Raw genomic sequence first — 24,128 nt, forward strand, 5'->3', positions numbered from 1 at the left:
GAAATGTAAGAATGACTCAAAAGATAATGCACACCTTTAGAAAAAAAAAGGTAAAAATTGGCATAAAAAGAAAAAAATCAATTTAAACTTATTGGAAAAGATTAATTTCTATCTGACCACCACACAGAATATGAAGAATATCAAAAACTTTAGGAGTCAGCTGTCCACGGCAGTCCTTAAGACACCAGCACAATAACACACTCAGAAAAATATAAACTAAGTATAGTTATCGATAAAATCTCAGAAAAGAGATGTGCGTGTCAATATCGCACACCCCTACTCTCAGCACATTTCTGCTTTCTATAAACTCAAACACAAAGCGTATAATGACCTGCACAAACCGTCAACTATTAACCAACCTCTGACTCTTTAAGTTTGTCTTTCAAGCTGTTGATCAGGGCTTCCTTCTCCTTTAGTTGGCCACTGAGCTCCTGGAGCTGAAGATTTGAGGCATCAGCGTGGACCTTCAGTTCCTTCATCTGCTCCTGAATCTCCTGCCAGACAAACAATGGTAAGCGTCTGGAAGCTAGTGTCGCTGGGGGTTTGGGATTTCCCTTGTCAGCAAATCAAATTGGCTAAATTGCCTGTATGAGCATGCTTTAACTACAGCGCAACACAGAGGCACCGAAAAACAAATCAAAAAAAGGAAATTTACATAAATTAGAACAGAATATACATTTAATAAAAAAATAAAAAAAAAATAAAAAAAAGTCAGAATCAAGTCACAAGGTGCAGAACAAATGTGCACAAAATGCCTAAAAGTGCAGAGTAGCATTCAAAACAAGACAAATAGTTAAATTGGATAACCCTGAGTAATCAAAAAATAAAACAAAATTTATTAAAAATAACGAAAGTATAGCCAGAAATGTAAACTTTGTCTTTTTAACTGCAGAGACGCAATAAACGCTAAATTGACCGTTCGGTAAGCCCCGCCCCCCTTACTTCCTGTTTGTTTGTCAGAGTTCGCAACAAGTTGCTAGCGGTCTTACAATGCCAGCCATCAGTGTGAAAACCTTGTCTCTTCCCTATACATTTGAGATACATTTTGGACAGAAGGACCACTATTCAAGTGGGAATTAACCATGCCATGGAGGGATATATAAGAGATTTTAAAATAAATATTGTGGGTATTAATTTGGAAGCGAGTTTACAGATCACAATGCAAGCGGGAGACGCCTCATGTTACGGTCGTCAGGATTGCAGATGAAACAATCCTGGATCAACAGGGTTCATGACTGTAATAATTTACATTTAACCAGTTTAATGTGTTTGTGTGTTTTTGCCCTACACTGTACAAGATGAGAACAGTTCGCTAGTTTGTATGTTAGCCTGGACTCACTAACTTTAACGTTAGCTAGTTTTAGCCAGAGATACCTTGCTAAAGCACAAGATGAAAAATGCTTGAGCAGATGAAAAATGTAACTTAATGAGTGTATGACAACAAGAAAATGAAAGTTTGTGTCTTCATTGGGATTGGGGGTGAATGCTTAGAATTAATTTTATTCCATTTCCTAAACCCAAACAAAATGTCCCTATTGCCCATCCTCTCAGGATACCTGGAATCAGTGTTACAAGTACCCCAGGCACATCGGTTTTACATTTTTGAAGCATAAACCCAAAAATTGATGCAAGCTTCGGATCTTCTATTGTTTCTCTATGGTGCTGAAACCTGAAGATGTCGGAGTTCCTCTCCCCGTGCAACTGATACTCGACTGCCATTGGCTAGTCTGCATTTGAGGGGAGGGGCTTACTGATAGGAGTGGCAAAACATCAAAATATTGAGAAAACCACCTTTAAAGTTGTCCAAATGAAGTTCTTTGCAATGCATATTACTAATCAAAAATTAAGTTGAGATATATTTATGGTAGGAAATTTACTAAATATCTTCATGGAACATGATCCTAATGATTTTTGGCATAAAAGAAAAATTATAATTTTGGCCCATACAATGTATTGTTGGCTATTGCTACAAATATACCCCAGTGACTTAAGACTGCTTTTGTGCTGCAATGCATGGATAAAATCACTAACAATAGGATGCACAATAGGATGTACCTCCATCTGTTTCTGCGTTTGCTGCAGCTGCAGTGACACTCGCTGATTGTCCTGCAGAAGTTCAGCCTCAGTTTTGGGCAGGGTGCAGTGTTGGGCTTGAAGCAGAGTTAAAGTCTGTCTCCTCTGATCCTTCAGCTGCTGCTCCGACTCGGCAGAGGCAGATATGAGCGGGGAGCGTGCAGATTCGCATCGATTCAACAGAGCCTGTTAACCAGAACTGATGGTCAGGAAAGGTGCGGGACAAACACACATAACACCATTTCAAAACATATGCATCGCTTACAAAATAAAGCGTGCTCCGATGCTCTGTTGCATTGGAGCGGCGAGTGATTTGTCGCTCGAGCATCTGTATGATAGCAGCGGTGTGAGGAGATCCCAGCAGAGTTCTGAGCTCCTCCAGCTCACGGATCCTGTGCTGATGCTCCTCTGACACCATCACTGCGTGTTTGGCTAAACCATCCTCCAGAACCCTTAGACCAGCCTCCAGCGTCTGATCAACACAAATAAGACTCATCAGTACCAGGATATTGAAAAATACAGTCAGGATGTTTATTTCTATAGCGGTTTACACAAGACAGATTGTTTCAAAGCAGCTTTACACAAAGTCATTTTAGAAGATGAATAAAGCAACTCTACAGAAGACAAGAGTGTCATTATTCAACTCAATTCACTGTTGATTCAGTTTAGTTCAATAAAGTTTGTCAGTCATGGCTGGAAAAAGACAATACTAGTTATTGTCATTGACTAGATTTGTGCATTTCTAGTTTCTAGCTAGGCCTGGGTGATAAAACGGCATTGGTATTTATCGACGATACACAGACGATTCCTCAATAACCATAGGGAAAAAAAGTTTGATAGTGCACGATAGTTCCATGCTTTTTTCATTTAAAATAGTGTTATGGGTGACAAGCAGACAGCCATCAGAACATGCGAAAATACTGTAATGAGTGATGAGGAAACTGAATAAAAAGATTTTTTTTTAAAAAGTTCTTTCAAGGTAAAAAACAAAGCCTTTCAAGGTAACAAAATATAAAGAAAAAGAATGGTGGATATTTTGGCAAAGTGAGCGAAGATAAAAATCCGTCATTATTTTATCTTTAAAAAATAAGAACAAAGATACAGATTACAAATACACATAATATACAAATAAAACAAACAGTGCTTTTATTCTCAGGTGCAGTAGGTGTATTTAGCAGAGCATTCAAGAAACTGAATGAACAAATAAAAACACTATAGATTGATTCCTAATAAAGCAACCATTACATTTTTTTCAGTCAAGAGCAGTGAGTGATTTTTCCCTTTGTCTTTTGTTTTAACATTGACAGAATTAACAGATAGACAGATGACAATTTTTATTCTTTATAGTGTTTTATTTTTATACCATAATTTACTCAAACTCATTCAGGTTTAAAACTAAATTTGAGTCTTTCTTCTGCTGAACATAAATGGTATTTTGAAGGTGGAAAACCAAACCTGTTCCACAGTGACCTCCATTGTATTTTATTTTTCCTACTATCAAACTCATGTGGACCAGCCACTGTTTGGTTACCCTCATTCTTCAAAATATCTTGTGAAGAAAGAAAGAAATTAATACAGGTTTGGAACAACATGTGAGTGAATAAATAATGACAGAATTATAATTTTATAATAATGTTAGGGTGAACCATCCCTTTAAATGACAGTCAGCTGCATATTTAGTTCTGTCCCTTTAAGACCGGCATCTAATATACAGACATGCATCTGTTTTTCTCTCAACTATTTACTTTAATTTTAGACATAACCAACTGAGTCTATATGTAAACCTTGTGTGTTCTGACATTATTAGCGCAAAAAGATAACTTAGTTCAGTAATCAGGTGCTGTTTGACAGGCTTTTTAGTGCGCATGCTTCAAGTGTATATGCGCTCAGAAAAAGCACACGCCAGAACAGAACACGTGCGTCTCACACAACGTGCATTATTTTGCTCATTGCGCCCCCAGGAGACAGGCCAAAAGTTTCCTTAACACTCATTTAATCTGCATATAAAATATAATAAAGGAGATTATTTTGAGATTAGAGATTAGTTGTTTGACTCAAATTGGCTAAATTAAAAATAGTGTCAGTTTTTGTATAAATTGTTACTGTTAATCAGTTTCAGCCTGCTCAAATATTTTTTTTTTTACGGCTCTGTTAAAAAAAACAAATGAAACGTTATATTGTGATCAATTTTATAGCTACAGTCATGGTCAAACATATCGACACCCTTGCAATTCTGTCAGAAAATGCGAAGTTGTTGCAGTTGCAAATGTGTGTTTTTGTTTGCATTGGAACACCAAAAACAGAAGAAAAATCAAATCTGATACAATTCCACACAGAACCCAAAAAAATGCTTTGAGTTCTGCGTGAAATTTGATCAAGTTTGACTTTTCTTCTGTTTTGTGTTGTTGAAGTGCAAACAAAACCAATAAGCGTGCGAGTACCAAAACATTTGCGATTGGAACAATTTGAGAAGAGATTCATTTTCTGACAGAATTGCAAGGGTCTTGAGCAGAATTGCAAGAATCGCCCAGCCCTATAGCTAAACAAAAATGATCATACCTGCAGGTACTGCGGCCATCTTTCCAGCAGATGTGTCAGTCTCTGATCCCAGACCTCCTGGAAGTCATCCTGGAGCGATCGGAAAGACTGTGACGGAGACCGAGCCGTGAGCACGAGCAGGTCCTGCAGGCGAGACTCCTCAAACAAGGCCACATCACGCTGCACCTGCGTCTCAAAGTGAGTCTTATAGCGCTGCGCCAGTCTCCTGTAAGCCTCCTGCAATGGGGTTTCCTCAGGTTAGCATTTCTCAATTTCAAAATTGAGATCAGATGTTGGTTGCTGTGATTTGTGCAGACTCTTACCGCAATCTTGATCAGCACATGGTTCAGTCTGGTTGTTTTCTTAGTGTGTGTAACGACGACTGTTCTCTGATCCTTTGGAATAATCTGCAGCAGCTGATAGATTACGGTCCATTCTTCACGGTTTATGTCCGCTAAAGCATTAGTGGGACGGTCAATGATCAGCTGGAGCGACGCAAAGTCCGCCTTAACATGGAGGAAAAACCTCACGTCAGACTATTAAAACAGTCTTAAGACCACACACCATCATCATCATCATCTTTACCTGCAGTTTCTCACCAGACGCCTCAATCCCAGGAATCAGATGTGCAGATCGGTGTTTGGACTGCAGGTTACTCTGATCAGAAGACATGCTGCAGTTCACCTCAGTGAGAGACTGAAACACAATGAGAGTCAGCTTTAAAAGCAAGTTAAAGGAACCGGTTGTTCTGGGTTAGAACATGAAGAGACACTCACCTGACTGAGGGAATGGACTTCAGATTCCAGCAAGATCTTCTGCTTTTCCAGCTGCTCTGCTTTTGATTCAATGTGTGCCAGCTGTGGGAGTATGATTACAATGTTAACACAAATATACACTTACTGACCAGTGAACACTTCCCTACCAGCCACTGGAATATGATCTACAGTCACACAGTCTTAAAAGGGTGTTTTCATAGGAGGACCATTTTTGGTTCTCCAAAGAACCTTTCGGAGATCAGCTAATAAAATAACAATTTTTTTCTTAGTGTGACGAACATTTTAATAATCTAAAGTAGTAGTAGTAGCATATTTTTATTTAATTCCATGTCAGCATCTTTCATGGCAAAAACAATTAAAAAATACAAGTATAACACCTACAATAAAAACCAGCAAACAAACAAGTTATATTTCACTAGATTTTACACATTAACATATGATAAAAATTCTAAAACTTTCTGGCAAAATCATAAACTCTTTAAGTGAGTTCACTTCATAAAAGATTTTTTGATATACATTAAAAGCGGGACAGTCCAATTAAATGTTTGACAGAAAGGGGAATCTCGCAGAACATGCATCGAGTAAGGTCTTCACCTTTAAGCAAAAATGCAGGAGTCAGTCTTGTATGACCGGAGACATCTGCTAATACCACTTGATCAAATCTAGTTTTAAAAAGAGATCTGTTTGAAATTTCTGGATGGATTTCTTTTAATTTATTATTTGTACATGTATTTAATAATCTAAAAAAACAACCTTTCCACAATAAGGAACCTTTAGTCCAAAAACCAGCTTTCACACCAACTAAATGAGCTAAACGTGGCCTAATGGTTAGAGAGTCGGCCTCGTAATCCAAAGGTTGTGGGTTCGAGTCTCGGGCTGGCAGGGATTGTAGGTGGGGGGAGTGAATGTCCAGCGCTCTCTCCACCCTCAATACCACGACTGAGGTGCCCTTGAGCAAGACACCGAACCCCCAACTGCTCCCCGGGCGCTGCAGCATAAATGCTGTCCACTGCTCCGGGTGTGTGTTCACGGTGTGTGTGTGTGTTCACTGCTGTGTGTGTGTGTGTGTGTGTTCACTGCTGTGTGTGTGTGTGTGTGTGTGTGTTCACTGCTGTGTGTGTGTGTGTGTGTGTGTGTGTGTGTGTGTTCACTGCTGTGTGTGTGTGTGTGTGTGTGTGTTCACTGCTGTGTGTGTGTGTGTGTGTGTGTGTGTGTGTGTGTTCACTGCTGTGTGTGTGTGTGTGTGTGTGTGTGTTCACTGCTGTGTGTGTGTGTGTGTGTGTGTGTTCACTGCTGTGTGTGTGTGTGTGTGTGTGTTCACTGCTGTGTGTGTGTGTGTGTGTGTGTTCACTGCTGTGTGTGTGTGTGTGTGTGTGTTCACTGCTGTGTGTGTGTGTGTTCACTGCTGTGTGTGTGTGTGTGTGTGTGTTCACTGCTGTGTGTGTGTGTGCGCACGTTGGATGGGTTAAATGCAGAGCACAAATTCAGAGTATGGGTCACCATACTTGGCCGTATGTCACGTCACTTTTTTTTTAAACTTTGACGTCAGATCCAGTTTGTAGGAGTCCGATTTATTGCACCTGCTCTTTTCAGCACATTTTAAGTCCTCACCTTCTCCATCTTTCCCTCTAGTTCTCGTTTGAGCTGATCCCTCTCGTTCGTGGCATCTCTTAAAGACTCAAGGACCTGCTCAGCACGGATCTTCTCATTCTCCAGCAGATCCTTCAAGCCAGCGAGAGACTCCAGCTCCTCTGTCAGCTGCTTTCTCTGAAGAAACAACACATTACTTTATCTAACAGTGTTGCCAACTCATTTTCAGGGAAAGTTGCTAAAGACGGGACAATTTGTTGCTAAAAGCTGCTAAATGACGTTGTGTATTCTTTGCAGTTGAATTGTGATTACATGATGTCATCGTGCAATGACATCACAATCAGATCACTCAAATCTCAGCAAAAAATGAGATTATGAATACAATTTTGAAATGCTAATTGAGATTTGTTAGTAAAACAAAAAAAAAACAAAAAAAGTGATCCTGGACCACAAAACCAGTCATACGGGTCAATTTTTCGATATTGAGATTTATACATCACTTGAAATCTGAATAAATAATCTTTCCACTGGAGTATGGTTTGTTAGGATAGGACAATATTTGGCTGAGATACAAAATCTGTAATCTGAGGGTGCAAAAAAAAAAAAATCTAAATATTGAGAAAATCTCCTTTAAAGTTGTTCAAATGAAGTTCTTAGCAATCCATAACTTTATTTCTGATTAGTAATTTGATGTATTTACGGTAGGAAATTTACTAAATATCTTCATGGAACATGATCTTAATATCCTAATGATTTTTGGCATAAAAGAGAAATGTATAATTTTGATCCATACAATGTATTGTTGTCTATTGCTACAGATATACCTGTGTTACTGATGACTGCTTTTGTGCTGCAGGGTCACAAATATTTATTTTTAAATACAACATTGAGATATTGAACAGTCACATTTTCTGTTCAACAAGTGCAGGTTAAAACTAATAACTAGGTGTCATCATAAATTAACTTATTATTGAACAATTGCAACTAGCAACTGTGAGGTGTACAGCTAGACACCTTTGATGTTCTCTTGTGTAAATGTAGCTAGGTGCTTTCTGAAGAAAAAGTTGCTAGGGTAGTCTGAGAAGTTGCTAAATCTAGCAACCAAAATTAATATGTAGTGAGCAGTTTTCCTGGGTGTGAGCAGTGTGAACTAAAATGACTAAAATAAGATCTATGATAGATATTAAGGAGCATACCTTCGTCTCGCTCTTCTGAAGACCCAGTCTCAGTTTTTCTCCATCTTCTCTGGTTCTCTTCAGAGTTTCCTGGAGTTCCTCTTTCTCTTCTGTAAGTGAGGTGAGGTTTGATTGGAGGTTTTGGATGTCTGTGTCTCGTAAAGCTGAGAGATCTTCACTCATTTGACTCAGCTGAGAGGAAACAGAATGAGAGATTAGGCGTTTAAATCATTCACCTGCCGTATGTAAGGTTGTTATCTAACAGCACTCACCTGCTGCTGAAGCTGAGACTCTTTCACAGCGCTCTGCTCCATCAGATCTGCGTTCTCCTTCTGCTGTTGCTTCAGTTCCTCTTTAGTAACGTGCAGTAAATCCTGAAACAATTTAGACTACGGGAAAGAGTAAACAGAGTCAGAGTCATGCTGTGTGGAGCTCTGATGACATTATTCATGTGATGAAGCCTCACAGTCGCAGCTGCCTCCTGAAGCTCTTTCCTGAGCACCACCCTCTGATTCCTCAGAGACTCCATCTCCTCAGTGAGAGCTTGAACCTGGACAAGATCAAAGACATAACACGCACATCATGAGGAATTAGAATCGAAATAAACGGTTTTTCTTCCAATTTATATTCCATTAACAATTATTGCAGATGTTTCGAGGAATGCTGGTAACCAACACAATATTACCTGTCTCACAATATTTTGTCAATACCAAGGAAGTCAATGGGAACCGAAACTATTTGGTTACCAATATTCTTCAAAATAGCATCTTTTGTGTTCCGCAGAAGGAAGTCAGTTAGTTCAGTTTGGAACATGAGGTTGAGTAAATTAAGAATTTTCATTTTTGTGTAAACTTTCAAATTTAAGCACCAGCTCTGTTCATCGCAAGCTAATAATGAATTGAATGACTTGAAGTTCTGTGAGCAAAGCAGATGTTAACTCATCAACTGCACCAAAAGATTCAGTCACTAGAGCGAAACAAACCAGTCTCAAATTCATGACTTGTGGATTTGAGAGCTATTTTGATGGATTCATTTAAAAACATGACAGAAAATCTTTTTTTTTTTTTTTTTTTAATTCCAACTGTGCGTAACATTATGTACAGGGTTTCTGTGTGATTTAACGAAGCTAAATTTAAGACTTATGAAAGACCTTTTTAAGTAATAAATTTAAGGGATAAATTGAATGGAGCACAGTGTCAATATGGTCTCTAAATGTAAACGTCTTAGCAATGCTTCAAAGTAAAAAAACAGCAACTTTCAAACAGATCTTTATTGCTTTAATAAATTGTCTTGTTTTATGAGAAACTGATCAAAATGAAGTGCGTTTAGGATTAAAACAAAACAAATATCAAAAAACTTAATTCAAACTGAAAACATGTTTTTATTCCCGATTGACAGAGATTTGTTTTAAGAATAAACTCGTTTAATTGTTAATTTTCTCAGAAAACAAGACTGCACATCTTCGTTTTTGCATCTCAAGTAAATATCTCTTGATCTAAGGATGTTTAGATATTTGTACTGGAAAACAAGGCAGAAATACTGAAAAAGATGCATGCAACATTTAATGCCATTACTTTATGAATTTAAGACTTTCTGCTCTGATTTAGAACCTTTTAAGGCCTTAATTTGTGAAAGCGTAAAAAGACTAAGAGTAAAAAGTAACATTGCGTTACAAAGTTATTTTTATGGAAAGTAATGAGTTACGTTACTTTTCAAATCTGGGCAGGGCTTGTTTGTTTTTAATATAAAGTTCTATTTTTGTCAAACATAAAGCCCTTTTACACCAAAAGCCTCAGGCTGAAGGAAAAGTGAATTCATGTCTAACAGCAGAACACAGAAGAAAGTTCAACACTCTTCAGCAATTAAACAAAAAGACAACAAACGTTGGTGTATCTTGAACAATTTTTGCTTAGTATCATTGAATTGGATCATCGAAGGTCAGCAGCAAAGACATTGGTTAATAAAATGGGATTAAATACATAAATCATTTGTATCCTTTAACATTTAATTATTGCAGGTTTGCGTCATATCCTGAGTTGCATTTCAGTGTTTTTATTCATTTTGAGGAATACTGAATCTGTTTTTTTTTGTGAGTGAGATGAATTAATGCATGTTCACTTTTATTCTAGAACTAAAGTAACATCTTACTCCTGATTTCTCTCAACATGGAGACAGCAGAGCTTTCAGTCAATACATCAGAAACAGAGTAACAGGCGTCACTTATTTGAAAAAGTAACTTTGTAAATTAAAAAATAAATGCATTACTTTACTAGTTACTTAAAAAAAAAAAGAAAAAAAAAAAAGAAAAAGTACACCCTCCACACTGAAACTCTATGCACTGTGCTCTTGCATTAAATGATTGCACACAGAGTTACGTACCTGCTCAAGTTGAGCTTTCTGCTTCTCTGTGGGACTCCGCTGACCAGACACCTGATGATTCTTCTGTTTGAGCTCTCCTTGAGCCTGAATCAGCTGAAGAGAGAGAGATATGAATGAGTAAACCAGCTCTAACCTCTTCATTCATTCAGAAAGGCACACCACCCATGTGCGGTTACCTCTCGAACACCCTGCAGGATCTCCTGAAGGTCTCCTCCCTCGCTCAGAGACGTCATGCTGGTGGAAGAGCCGGACTGGTTACACGCAGCGTCTCTCTCCATCATCAGACGGTCTCTCTCGGCACAAACTGACTGCAGCTCCTGTCTCAACTGCACCATCTGTGAAGCAGCGGAGAAATGCTCTGCTTATGGATCTGAATCACACTCAGCAGCACAGGAGCTGATGGGGTGCATGATGAGACCATTTTTGATCGTGGATGATTAAAATGTGTCCACGATCTGCTTTTGAAGAAATATTGTAGTATCGCACTATAGCACACATTCTATCAGCTGCAGTTCTGGCGGCTCTGTCTCAATATACTGTACATTCACATCAAATATTAACTCAGCGGTAGAGTTACACTGCACTTTTCACAATCACAAAAGTACATTATGTGCTTTAAAGCCTTGCGGGTTATACATTTCATTCACGTTCTGTATTGCAAAAAGTTATTTTCTTCCTTAGTATTTGTGTCTTGTTTTCTAGTATAAATATCTACAAATTCTGAAATTAAGATGCATTTACTTGACAAGTAAAATGACTAAAGATATTTTGTTAAATAAAATGTCTTAAGTCGTTTTACTTGTCAAGTAAATGAATCCTGATTAAAGAATTTTTAGATATTTATACTAGAAAACAAGACACAAATACTAAGGAAGAAAATATTTTTGGCAGTGTAACGTGTGCTTTTTCTGAGCATGTAGCCTACAATCAATATATAAATTTACACATTGAAGTGTTTTATTTTAATATTTGGTCATTCAGTTTCTTGAATGCTCTGCTAAATACACCTACTGTACCTGAAAAATTAAGCACTGCTTGCTTTATTTGTATATTGTGTGTATTTGTAATCTGTATCTTTGTTCTTATTTTTTAATAACAAAGATAATACAATGACAAAGACGGTAATCTTCCCCACTTTGGGAAAGTAAATTCATGTCTGTACAGTAGAACACAGAAGAAAGTTCAATGTTTTTCAGCAATAATAATAAAAAAAGAAAAAAAAAGAACAAATGGTGTAGAGATTAATTTTTGCTTATTAGTATGATTGAACTGGATCATCGAAGGCCAGCACTAAAGACATCGGTTAATAAAATTGGATTAAATACATAAAGGATAATTGTATTTAACATTTAATTATTGAAGGTTTGCGTCATATCCTGAGTTGCATTTCACTGTTTTTATTCATTTTGAGGAATACTGAATCTGTTTTTTGTGAGTGAGATGAATTAATGCATGTTCACTTTTATTCTAGAACTAAAGTAACATCTTACTCCTGATTTCTCTCAGCATGGAGACAGCAGAGCTTTCAGTCAATACATCAGAAACAGAGTAACTGGCGTCACTTATTTGAAAACATAACTCCGATATGTTCTTGTAAATTAAAAAGTAACATTACTTTACTAGTTAGGCTACTTGAAAGAGTAATCTGATTATGTAACTCGCATTATTTGTAATGCATGAAAAAAAAGAAAAGTTGATATTTGTCATATCGCCCACCCCTAGCATGAAGCTTCAGTTACCGTCTCGCTCTTCTCCAGCTGCTCGCTCTCGTCTCTCACGCCCTGCAGCGTCTCCAGCAGCCGGTCTCTCTCTTGAGTCAGAGCGGTGATGTTAGCTTCAGCCTCCTTCATCTCTGCTAGCTTCTCCTGCTGCTCTTCTTGCAGACGCAGCAACTGATAAGAGAAAATATGATCCTATAAGGGCAGCGGTCGGGAAACTATGGCTCGCAAGCCACACCTGGCTCTTTGACAAAAATCATGTGGCTCGCCAGGTCTCTCACCCTTTACCAAATAAGAATATAGAAGTCACTAGAGATCAGCTGTTCCTTTGTTGTATTTAAATAAATAAATGAAACTACCTCTGCCATAAGGGCGATTCATGAACACTTTTCCGGAGTATAATAATTTTAGTATAATAATGGAATAGTACTCAAAATACACATTTTTGGCTATTATGCAAAATAAGTTACAGGTCTGAGTGATAAAATCCACTTGACATGTTTAAATGTAGATGAAAACGAGTTCAATTAAAAATGGAAATGGTGTAATCGTTTACTCAACCTCGTGTCGTTCTAAAGTCGCAGAACATTTTTGAAAAATGTTGAGAACAGTTTCCATTGACTTTAAAAAAAAAAAATACAATAGAGGTCAAAGGGAACCAAAACAGCTTTTTTGTGTTTCTCTTCTTGTGTGTTCCGCAAAATAAAAAGTCATACAAATTTGGAACAACAAAAGGGTGAATAAATAATGACAGAATTGTTATTTTGGGGTGAAATGTCCCTTTAAGTCAAAATTGCCCCTAATTGAAGGAGGACTCAAATCACTCACAGCCTCTTCCTTCTCCTCCAGGTCTCTCCTCAGCTGGTTCTTCTCCTCTCTGTTGGCCTTCAGGATCTCCAGGAGCTGCTCTCTCTCCTCAGTGACAGAGGCCAGGCTGCTCTGCACCTCCTCGAGAAGAGTGTTCTCCAGATTGCTCTTGCTCTTCTCAGACAGCAGACGCTCTCTCTCGGCACAGGCCGCCTGGAGCTGCTCTCGCACCTGGACCAGCTGGGAATCATGGGAGGATAGTAGGGATGTAACCATATCAAAATCTGCATTGCATTGCAACGCAAGCGTTCAGTAATTCATGCTGCACTTTAAGCTTTTATTTTGACGGAAACGGCAGCATATTTTATTTTGAAGGAAAACTGCAGCTTCAGTCAAAAACATGTCTCGCTACAAATCTAGCGAAACGCTGTAATCATCTGCCGCTGAAATAAAGCAGAACTGGCTGTTGTTCCCAAACGTGTGCTAAACTCAACACAATAAAGGAGTTGACTGCATTCATTCAGTGTGAACGGAGCCGTTCTGAGACGTGGCAAACACCGGATCACCAGCTGATCGTCTGAAACAAGTGCAGCTTCGCTTTAAAACACACTTGATGAAGAGATTATATTGTGCTTTCAGTTTGAAAGCATAATGACCCAAAACACAACTTTAAAACACCTTTTATGTTAGAATAAGTTTACATTTATTTTAAAAACTACACTTTTTGCCTGGAAGACCTATCGTTTCATATCGTCATGTGACCACGATAATATCAAGACAGTTTTGCTATCGCCATACCATGATAGAGGATTGTCATTTCCATGTGTAATTTGGACAGCTTTAAAGATGATTTTCTCAATATTTTGCACCCTCAGATTCCAGATTTTCAAATAGTTGTATCTATTAAGGCAGATAATGTGACTAAATCAGCATGCAGATGCACAGAAGCCATGTTCTGTGGTAGGATGTGATACAGGCTGAGCATAGCCCAGAATACTCTTAAATCAAATCAATTAATTTTCCCTGGTTGTGGTTTTTACCGTCTGGTCTCTCTCCTGCTGCTCCGTCCTCAGGTGCTCCACCTCGTCTCTGAGTCTCTGCCGGAGCTGGTCTCGCTCCTCCGTCAGAGAGCTGATGCTGGTCTTCATCTGCTCCATCATCTCGGTGTCAGACAGCAGATGCTCTCGCTCACAGCGCACACTCTCCAACTCCTCTCTCAGCTGCTTCATCTGTGGAGGTCAAACAGCATAAACAGTTTCTATTTCCTCTCAAGTGACCATTTTCTGCGAATGATTCGCATTCAATGAATGAAACCATGATTATCCAACTACTTGTTGACAGAATTATGCTAGTTCATGGACAGCCCATGATCGTGATCTACCTGAAGCTCCTGCTGCTGTGATGTGTTTTCAGAGTCCTGGAGTTTAGACTGCATGAGTGTTCGCTGAGAATCCAGCTCTTGTACAGCATTCTGGAGATGTTTCACCTTCTCAAGAGCTCCTCTCAACTCCTCTTGATTTTCAATCATCTGCATTTGGAAAACGATTATAAAAAAAAAAAAAAAAAAAAAAAAAAAAAAAAAAAGACACTTAATAAAGGGCTATTCTGAAGTCACAAATGCAAAAAAAAAAAAAAAAAAAAAAAAAATAAAAAAAAAAAAATAGTAGCACCACCCTGAGATTTCATGACCCTCATTACATCAGAAATAGTGTCAAGTGTACATAGTTCACCTTATAAACAAGTTTATTTTTTTTACTGCTTATTCACACTACAGTTCAAAAGTTTGAGATCAGCAAGTTTAAAAAAAAAAAAAAAAAAAAAAAAAAATTAACACTTATTCGTCAAGGTCGCATTACATTGATAAAGTGACGGTAAAGACATTTATAATGCTGTTCTTTTGAACTTTCTATTCATCTGTGAATCCTGAAAAATAAAATGTATCACAGTTTCCATTAGGGCTGCAACGAACGATTATTTTGATAATAGATTAGTTGGCCGATTTTTTTTTCCTTTCGATTAATCAGATTTTAAAAAACTAAAAAAAATTTAAAAAACTATTCCACATTCTGTCCAATGTCCTTCAGACAAATGTGCCGACTGAATGCTAATGAAAACAACAAATTTAAACTCAAAGCAGACTGTCAGGACGGACCTTTATGCAAAAATGTAAATGCTCGCGTGAATTTGTGACATTTACAGATAACGATATGACTGCAAACTGAAAGTTTTTGCGCCGAGGACACACACGCATCTGTCAAAGCGCCTGACAGGGCAAACCATTACACCAATACATTAGCTTAAAATAAATAATTCTCAGTTTTGGGCAGTTTGGGTCACATACTTCTCCCACAGCATCTCATTCTGTTTCCTGCACTACTACACAATTTTTTAGATGCATTTTGTCCATAGAAATGAGTTATTCAGCGCTGTAGTTTGAAGTGACTGGCTGAAATTGTACATGCACTGTGGGCAGACCCGACTAATCGATAATGAGAATCGTTGTCAATGATTTTCATTATCGATAATAGATTTTATCGATTAGTTGTTGCAGCCCTAGTTTCCACAAAAATATTGTGCAGCACAACTGTGTTCAACATTGATAATAATCAGAAATGTTTGTTGAGCAGTAAATCAGTATATTAGAATGATTTCTGAAGATCATGTGACACTGAAGACTGGAGTAATGATGCTGAAAATACAGCTGCAGATCACATAAATACATTACAGTTTAACATACTTATAGAAAACATATTTTAGATTGTAATATTTCACATTTTTGATCAAATAAATGCTTCTTTCAAACATTAAAATATCTTACCGATGCCAAACTTGAAATTGAATGAAATCATAAAACAATACATGCTCATGTGGAGGAAAACCGGTCATGTCATTCCTGTCAAAACATTTCCATCTCACCATTTCAACATTCTCCTGTAGATCAGATTTTAACTGGTTCTTCTCCTGATTCACAGCGTCCAGCTCCTCTTTAAGCTGCTGCATCTGTGAGAGAATGCACTTTATAAAAACCATGATCATCAATATCACATGTGCTCCAAATCAAGAGCGTGTGAAGGTCTCTGATTACCTGCTGGAGGAGTTCATCATGCTGTGTGTGTGTCTGTGGGCCGCTGCGTTCCTGTTGAGCCTGTATAAGCTGAGAAAACACTTCCTATGAAGACACTCAGCTCACTTTATCATTTATATACTAATATAAAACTCTACAGCTGAATTCAGCATTTACCATCCCATTAGTGTCTTCAAGGTCCGTCTTGAGCTGGTCTCTCTGGTCTCTCAGGCCCTGCAGAATCTCCTGGAGCTGCTCTCGCTCTTCAGTTATTGAGCTGATAGTGCGGCGCCGGTTCTCCATCTCATCCGGGTCGCTCTGAACTCCCTCCTTCTCAGACAGAAGCACATCTCTCTCAGCGCGGACAGACTCCAGTTCTGCGCTCAGCTGCACTGACTGACAGTAAAAACAGTGTTAAATCACTGGTGTTAAAGCTGGTGGTTAGTGTGTAGTGTAACGTGAGAAGGGACCTTCTGTGTGGCCTCCTCTGATGATGTGAGAAGTGTGCTTTTCTCCTGCGAGACGCGCTGGAGATCCGTCTGGAGGTTCTGGAGGCGTTCTGATGTCTCTGAGAGCTGTTGGCTCAGTTCTGCTTCCTTCAGCTGAGCGTCAACCAGATCGCTCTCCATCTTCAGCAGCTGATCCTGAGCTTTAGTCGCCTCATCTTTCAGTCTCTGATGATCTTCATTCACACTGGACTGAGCGGATATCAAAGCGTCTCTCTCCTCTCGAACAGAACGCAGCTCTTCTGACAGACCGCACACCTGAGAAACAGCAAATATATTCATAGGGCTTATGAGCGACATCACATGCAGCTAGTTTTAAACCTCTAGCTGATGTCCCACCTGTTGAGATGTCTCTTGAAGGTTCAAGGTCAGCTGGTTTCTCTGCTCTAATAAAGCCTCAAGCTCCTCCTTTAGTGTCTGGATCTGCAGAATATAGTACACCATCAGAGAGAGATTAAACTGCACAAACACTCACACTTATGTAGAAAAGAAGAATAAAGCCATAGTTACAGACCTGCTGAAGCGGAGAGTTGTCCTCCTCGCTGGAATCTTGTTCTTGGTTCAAACGCTGATGCTTTTCTTGTAACTCAGACTGAATCTGCAGAATCTGAAACAAAACCAATTCACTCATTTCACCTGCATTACAGAACTCAATGGATTTACTTGAACAATACACCAAATGTGACCCTGGAGCACAAAACCAGTCTTAAGTCGCTGGGGTATATTTGTAGCAATAGCCAAAAAAATTATTGTATGGGTCAAAATTATCCATTTTTCTTTTATGCCAAATAATAAGTATATTAAATAAAGATCATGTTCCATGAAGATATTTTGTACATTTCCTACCGTAAATATATCAAAACTTCATTTTTGATTAGTAATATGCATTGCTAAGAACTTCATTTGAACAACTTTAAAGGCGTTTTCTCAATATTTTTTCAGATATTCCAGATTCTCAGATTCCAGATTTTCAAATGTATAAATCTTAATTTCTTATGAACCCTTATGACTGGTTTTGTGGTCCAGGGTCACAAATGGTCTTTTCTGAATTTTCCATACCAGCATCGTAACTGCAAAATACAAGTGCATATTAAGCAGAAGTCAATAAACAAATAATTGTATCACAAATCATCACTCATTCTTGTTACTACAATGCAAAAATATTGCATTAAAACTGTATTTTATCTAAAGTATTTGTTTTCTCATTTCAATCTGCATAAATTGACTACATCAAAAATACTGTCAGTAAGAAATGACAGTAATACTAAAAAAAAAAAAAGAAAACAGAAAAGAAAAAAAAAAGTGACAGCGAGTCATGAGCATCTAATGCAAATCATCAGTGAGAATGAGAATTATAGAACTCTAAAGAAAAATCTATGGATACATGAGATTAAACCATGGAAAAATAAATTCTTGAGGTTTTGTGCAGAAAGTGACCAGGAGATTGTTTGAATGAAGTTCTCAGTCTTGTGTTGTAGTTTAGAGTGATGATTATTCTTCTCACCGTCTCACTTTTCTCTTTCAGATTTGTTTTCATCTGAATATTGTCCCTCTCCAGCTGCTGTAGTCTCTCCTGAAGCTGATCTCTCTCTTCTGTTAAAGATGTGACATCTGCTTTCATCTTCTCAATCACGTCATGATGGTCCGATCTCTCCGACTGCAGACGCTCCTTCTCACCAACAACAGCACTGAGCTCTTCTGACAGCTGCTTTATCTGCAAATAAACACGACACTTTAATACTGAGCATTTAAAGAATAGAGCAGGTGTGTGGATACATCTACCATTTAGAGAAAAAAAAAAAATAATAATAATAATAATAATTCACATTTATATGGTAGAACTAGGGATGCACCGAATGTTCGGCAACAAATTACTCAGCCGAAAATAGCAAACAAAATAGACTGGTTACTGTATGATGATTGAAATAACGAAATGGCCTTAATTAGTAAATAATCTGCATGTTAGCCAGGGTTCAGAGTCCAAAGCGTGAGGAAAATCTGCGCTGAAACAGTGTTACTCATCGGTTGCTCAGTAACTTATGAATTTTTACAAGGCGTGGATGTGATGCGTGAGACAAACATCTTCCCAAATTCTTAATGAGAATCATTTATAAATCTGCTGGTGTCGTCAAAAAGCTGCACTGAGGTCTTCCCGGGGTCTCCACCCAAAATAAAAGCTCCAGCAACATTCATAAATGTTAGTATTGTAATTTTACTGTTGTTCTGTAAAATAAAAACAATAGTGATAATTACAACAGCTATACTAATACATTCATTACGGTGTTCAAATCAGTAATAGATTTGTATCTGTGGGATCTGAAATACTTTCTAATGTTTGAACAGATTTCTCTTCTGCTCAGCAAGGCTGCATTAATATGTACAGTAACAAATACATGCCTGATTCAAGAAGGGGGTCTCAAATTACAAATAATATATTTATTTGACTAATTTATTCATTTTAAGTTACATTGCGCTTTGTTGGTATAATTTCTTCTAGAAAGTTAATGTTCAGTGTTGTAACAGTTTTGTAATAAATTTGTTTCTTTGAAAAGCAAGACAAGAGAGTAAAAAGCTAACTTTGGGTATTTATGCAATGGTGAAAACAGTTGGTAAAACACATGGGGGAACAACCGTGAAACACCGTGTTTGGTATTCGGCCTAGTTTTTCCATTTTGTTTGGTTTCAAACAAGAATTTTCATTTGGTTGCATCCCTAGGGAGAACTATATGTTATGCCAAACAGCTCAGCCACCTGATCTTGTAGTTTGTCCAGCTGTCCATCTTCACAGCTCTTCTGGTCGTCCATCTGAACTCTCTGTGACTCCAGGTTGTGTAGTTTTCCCTGAAGGTCCTTCACCTTCTCCTGAGCATCTCTGAGTTCTGCTTGAGTCTCAATCATCTGCAGTGAATAAATCAAAGGGTTTAAAAAGGTCTGCTATCGATTGAGATCATCATGGTGCAGGAATAAGCGCTCACCATCTCCACGTTTTCCTCCATGTCCGTCTTGAGCTGGTCTCTCTGGTCTCTCAGGCCCTGCAGAATCTCCTGGAGCTGCTCTCGCTCTTCAGTTATTGAGCTGATAGTGCGGCGCAGGTTCTCCATCTCATCCGGGTCGCTCTGAACTCCCTCCTTCTCAGACAGAAGCACATCTCTCTCAGCGCGGACAGACTCCAGTTCTGCGCTCAGCTGCACTGACTGACAGTAAAAACAGTGTTAAATCACTGGTGTTAAAGCTGGTGGTTAGTGTGTAGTGTAACGTGTGAAGGGACCTTCTGTGTGGCCTCCTCTGATGATGTGAGAAGTGTGCTTTTCTCCTGTGAGACGCGCTGGAGATCCGTCTGGAGGTTCTGGAGGCGTTCTGATGTCTCTGAGAGCTGTTGGCTCAGTTCTGCTTCCTTCAGCTGAGCGTCAACCAGATCGCTCTCCATCTTCAGCAGCTGATCCTGAGCTTTAGTCGCCTCATCTTTCAGTCTCTGATGATCTTCATTCACTCTGGATTGAGCGGATATCAAAGCGTCTCTCTCTTCTCGAACAGAACGCAGCTCTTCTGACAGACCGCACACCTGAGAAACCATAATGGATGAGATTTAGCCATGCAGACACAAAAACAAAGGATGGAAGCTAGCAAAGATGATGTGATGCAGTTCCTCGAACCTGTCTCTGTAATTCATCCACTTTAACAGGAAGAGTCTCCAACTCCTCGGTCTTACTCCGCAGACATCGCTCCCTCTCGTGACTCTGATCAAGCTCCTTACGCAAGTCACACACAGTTTTCTCCAACACAAGATTATCTGTCAGATCTGTGAAGAGGAAACAAACGTAACAATCTAATATAATACATAAGATTATAATAACTCAAACACTCTGCTGGTTAAATCTTAATGGAACAGGTACCCCAAAAATAAAAAAAATAAGATTGTCATTTACTCTACCTTGAGTCGTTCCAAAGCCATAAGATGTTTTCTTATCTTTAGAACAATAACATTTTTAATTTTCTCCCATCATTTTTGTCCATCCATTTAAAGTCAGATAAACCTATTTGTTTAATTTCTTTGTTTAAAAGCACATAAAACATGGTACAAGATTTTATGCGCTTTTCTACAAGAAATCCATATTAAAGTCAATAAACCTCATTGGTTTTGCATGTGATTCACGCATGGTTAAGCTTCCTTTTACCATATCTGATGTGTTTTATGCATGTGTGTTGATCATAGTTTATATGTGAATAAAAGCCTAAATTAAGCCCGTTCATCACAAAACGAGCGTCTTTTCAGAAGACCTGGATTACGCAGCTTGATTCATATACATTACTTTTACAACGTCTTTGTGTGCATTTTAAAGCTTGAAAATTAATGAATCTGTTTCAATTATTGAAAAAAAAAAAAAAAAAAAAAAAGTCATGTTTGTTCCAAAGATTTAAAAAAAGTTGGAACGAAATTAAATTCAGTAGAATTTATTTGGGATTAAACTACCAGTTTCAATTTGCCTTAAACCTCAGCATTTCAAACGTGTTAATGATCGTCGTGAATGGTTCATGATTCAACCAGAAGCATGAATTTAGAGAGCATACGCACTCAGTTTAGATTTCACGTTGACTTTAGATCATGAAGTCCCTTTCTGTACGTTCTCCAAAGGTTCTTCACTTACTTTTCGGCACTTTTCCGTCCAGCAGAGCAGTCAGTTTGGAGTTCTCATCGAAGGTGCTCATTAGCTCTTTTTGAAGATCTGTTTGCATCTTCTTGAAGCGAGACTTCTCCTGCTCTAGCTTGTCCTGAAGCATCTTCACCTCAGCTTCCATCTTCTCATGGTCTGTAGTCAGGTTTGCCTGAGTGAAACACAGATAGAGTCACATAAATGACAACACACACACACACACAGATCTCTCCGACAGCTCTCCTCTACTCACGTCTCTCTCTTTGAGCGAGATGTTCTCGCTCCGCAGGAAGGCCCATTCTTTCTTGGTCTCCAAACTGAGACACTCTGCATCATCAAGGGAGCGCCGTAGAAGTGTCACTTCCTGGACAAGATCCTTGTCACTCTGCAGAACAGAACATAATGAATATGAGACACAGTCTGTAGCCGCAGGAAAGCAGAGTTACTTTTTCCTAGAAAGCATGATAATTGAACTAAACATCGGCATATTAGATCCTGTTTTGAGGATCCACATAGAGAGTCTTAAGCTCAGTAAATAAGGGGGCAGGGTTTACCTCGTTGCTATGGATGATGTCAGCATGCTTATTAACTATGCACACAGTGATTGGCTGATGGGGGGGGGGGGGGGGGGGGGGGTTCTCAGCTAGTGACTTATTCTCAAAAATATTGTAGAGTGCGAAATTATGTTGCCATATTCAAATAAAGATTTTAAAATGCAGGCTAAGTGTCACTAATAAAACAAGCATGTGTGACCCTGGACCACAAAACCAGTCATAAGGGTCAATGTTTGGATAAATCATCTTTCCATTGATGTATGGTTTGTTATGATTGGACAATATTTGTCTGAGATACAACTATCTGAAAATCTGGAATCTGAGGGAGCAAAAAAATCTAAATATTGAGAAAATCTCCTTTAAAGTTGTTCAAATGAAGTTCTTAGCAATGCATATTACTAATCAAAAATGAAGTTTTGATATATTTATGGTAGGAAATGTACTAAATATCTTCATGGAACATGATCTTAATATCCTAATGATTTTTGTCATAAAAGAGAAATGTATAATTTTGATCCATACAATGTATTGTTGGTTATTGCTACAAATATACCTGTGTTACTCATGACTGCTTTTGTGCTCCAGGGACACTGTCATTCTCAAAAGCGTAACTTCTCATACATGTCATTCTCTTACATGTATGCTTCTCTTAATTAGTGAATATGCATATAATCAGACTTTTAATTAACAGTAGAATAATCATGGCTGATAGCAAGACATGCAAACGTAGAAGAAAGCCAAACCGGACGCAAAAAAGCTGTTACTTCTCACCCAGCTGGATCATGAAAACAAGGATATAATTAAAGGAAAATTTAGAGTTGGGATAACCTCCAAAACCAAAGACGATACCTTTTTAAAAGCTCATTATCATCAAATGTTTCTAAAATGTTGACGTTTCGAGGCAGATTGCCGGAAACCGTTATTTTAGGATAGTTTGTGACTTGGTCTTAGTGACTTAGGTCTCCTAACATTTCACAGATTTAGTGCTAAATGCTTTGTGAAATACTCTTAGAGCAAAGATTTAGGAATCCTAAATTTAGTACAGACACGCTCATTTTTAAGATTTTATCCTAAATCGGCGAGTTATGAGCTACTTTAAGCTTTAAGATGTTTTGTGTCCCCTCGTGTCAGTTCTAGTGTTGAGTCTTGTGCAAATGTTTATGCAATTTATGCAAATGTTAAGTTCCCATTGCCAAACATCTCCAGATATCCGCATCAGACCCTGAAATCCCACATTACTCAACCAGTAACGTACAAAACTCTGTAGCTCAGTGGTCAGGTCTGTCTTCTTCTGAAGCTCTGATGAAATCGCCGCCAGCTCAGCCTATGGAGAACAACAGTGAGATCATCTCACATTTACACAAGTTTGGTCTTTAAGAGCAGCACTGATGTGCTACATGACAAACAAAGTGAACGGACCTTCAGCTTTTGGATCATGTCTTCCGATTGTTTTAACTCCTGCTGCAGTTTGGAGTTTTCAGACTCCAGTTCTCTCTGTGTGGAGAGAAGTTAAAATATCTTATGAGCTGTCAGACATGGATTATCAGTGGAAGCAAGAAAACATGTAAATAATAGTCTTGAGAACAATAATCCAAGTGATAATTCCATGCATGTGGTAAACTGCACTTTGCACACATGATAAAGCTCCGATCACCTCATACTCTCTCTTGCTCTCCTGCTCCAGTTTCTCAAACTCATCCGCATCTTTCCTCTCGTCTATGTCCTTCTGCAGAGCGTCTTTATCTTTCTGAAGAGAGTCTTTCTCTGCCTTCAGACTCTCCAGATCTTCGTTTACCAGCTGAAGCGTGTGTTTGATCAGGTCTCGCTCAGCAATGACAGCATCCTTTACAAAATAATGGCATTCAAAACCCATTATACTACTGTAACGTGAAGCATTTTTCAAATGAAAAACAAGCCGAAGAAAATTAAAGTATGTGGTTGACTCACTTTCTCAAATCCGAGAGTCTCACAGAGCTGAATGACCTCTTCCAGATCCTTTCTCAGCTGAACACAATTTTTAAAATCAACATTTATGGTCAGGAGAAAGAAAAGTTTTAAAAACCCATCAATATTCTTCTCAGTTATGCTTTAAATATAAGGTAGACATTGGCACGGTGTTGCGTGTATTTTGGGATTGTGATTTATATTTTCTTTTATTTCTGTCTTTGTTCGTAAGCATATGAATGCACTTGAATGTCCAAGGTAAGAATTAGCTGTACATGCTATTATGAGATACCAGTACTGCTATTTTATTGAAAAATCTAAATAAAAAAAAAAACAGCACCTGTCCTCAAAA

The 24,128-nt window shown here is 38.3% G+C and overlaps 1 protein-coding gene across 1 annotated transcript in view; it reads right to left on the reverse strand.

Annotated features, from left to right (window-relative positions):
• LOC306874417 (uncharacterized protein) overlaps positions 1-24,128 on the reverse strand; it is a 41,525-nt gene that overhangs the window by 7,492 nt on the left and 9,905 nt on the right. Inside the window, exons 17-50 of the mRNA XM_079424452.1 lie at positions 23,780-23,836; positions 23,487-23,675; positions 23,252-23,326; positions 23,088-23,156; positions 21,532-21,663; positions 21,273-21,450; positions 20,280-20,425; positions 19,895-20,188; positions 19,602-19,820; positions 19,378-19,524; positions 18,131-18,340; positions 17,141-17,233; positions 16,966-17,049; positions 16,591-16,884; positions 16,298-16,516; positions 16,142-16,210; positions 15,973-16,056; positions 14,438-14,584; positions 14,097-14,285; positions 13,078-13,296; positions 12,271-12,423; positions 10,708-10,866; positions 10,532-10,624; positions 8,619-8,702; positions 8,425-8,541; positions 8,174-8,344; positions 6,999-7,154; positions 5,388-5,468; positions 5,197-5,307; positions 4,935-5,117; positions 4,633-4,848; positions 2,339-2,545; positions 2,056-2,259; positions 360-494 (exon numbers count right to left, since the gene is read on the reverse strand). Of these exons, the coding sequence (XP_079280578.1) occupies positions 360-494; positions 2,056-2,259; positions 2,339-2,545; positions 4,633-4,848; positions 4,935-5,117; positions 5,197-5,307; positions 5,388-5,468; positions 6,999-7,154; positions 8,174-8,344; positions 8,425-8,541; positions 8,619-8,702; positions 10,532-10,624; positions 10,708-10,866; positions 12,271-12,423; positions 13,078-13,296; positions 14,097-14,285; positions 14,438-14,584; positions 15,973-16,056; positions 16,142-16,210; positions 16,298-16,516; positions 16,591-16,884; positions 16,966-17,049; positions 17,141-17,233; positions 18,131-18,340; positions 19,378-19,524; positions 19,602-19,820; positions 19,895-20,188; positions 20,280-20,425; positions 21,273-21,450; positions 21,532-21,663; positions 23,088-23,156; positions 23,252-23,326; positions 23,487-23,675; positions 23,780-23,836 (5,184 nt within the window). The remainder of the gene's footprint in view (positions 1-359; positions 495-2,055; positions 2,260-2,338; positions 2,546-4,632; positions 4,849-4,934; positions 5,118-5,196; positions 5,308-5,387; positions 5,469-6,998; positions 7,155-8,173; positions 8,345-8,424; positions 8,542-8,618; positions 8,703-10,531; positions 10,625-10,707; positions 10,867-12,270; positions 12,424-13,077; positions 13,297-14,096; positions 14,286-14,437; positions 14,585-15,972; positions 16,057-16,141; positions 16,211-16,297; positions 16,517-16,590; positions 16,885-16,965; positions 17,050-17,140; positions 17,234-18,130; positions 18,341-19,377; positions 19,525-19,601; positions 19,821-19,894; positions 20,189-20,279; positions 20,426-21,272; positions 21,451-21,531; positions 21,664-23,087; positions 23,157-23,251; positions 23,327-23,486; positions 23,676-23,779; positions 23,837-24,128) is intronic.

Source organism: Barbus barbus (genome assembly GCF_936440315.1).
Source record: "Barbus barbus genome assembly, chromosome: 8".
Lineage (NCBI taxonomy): Eukaryota > Metazoa > Chordata > Actinopteri > Cypriniformes > Cyprinidae > Barbus > Barbus barbus.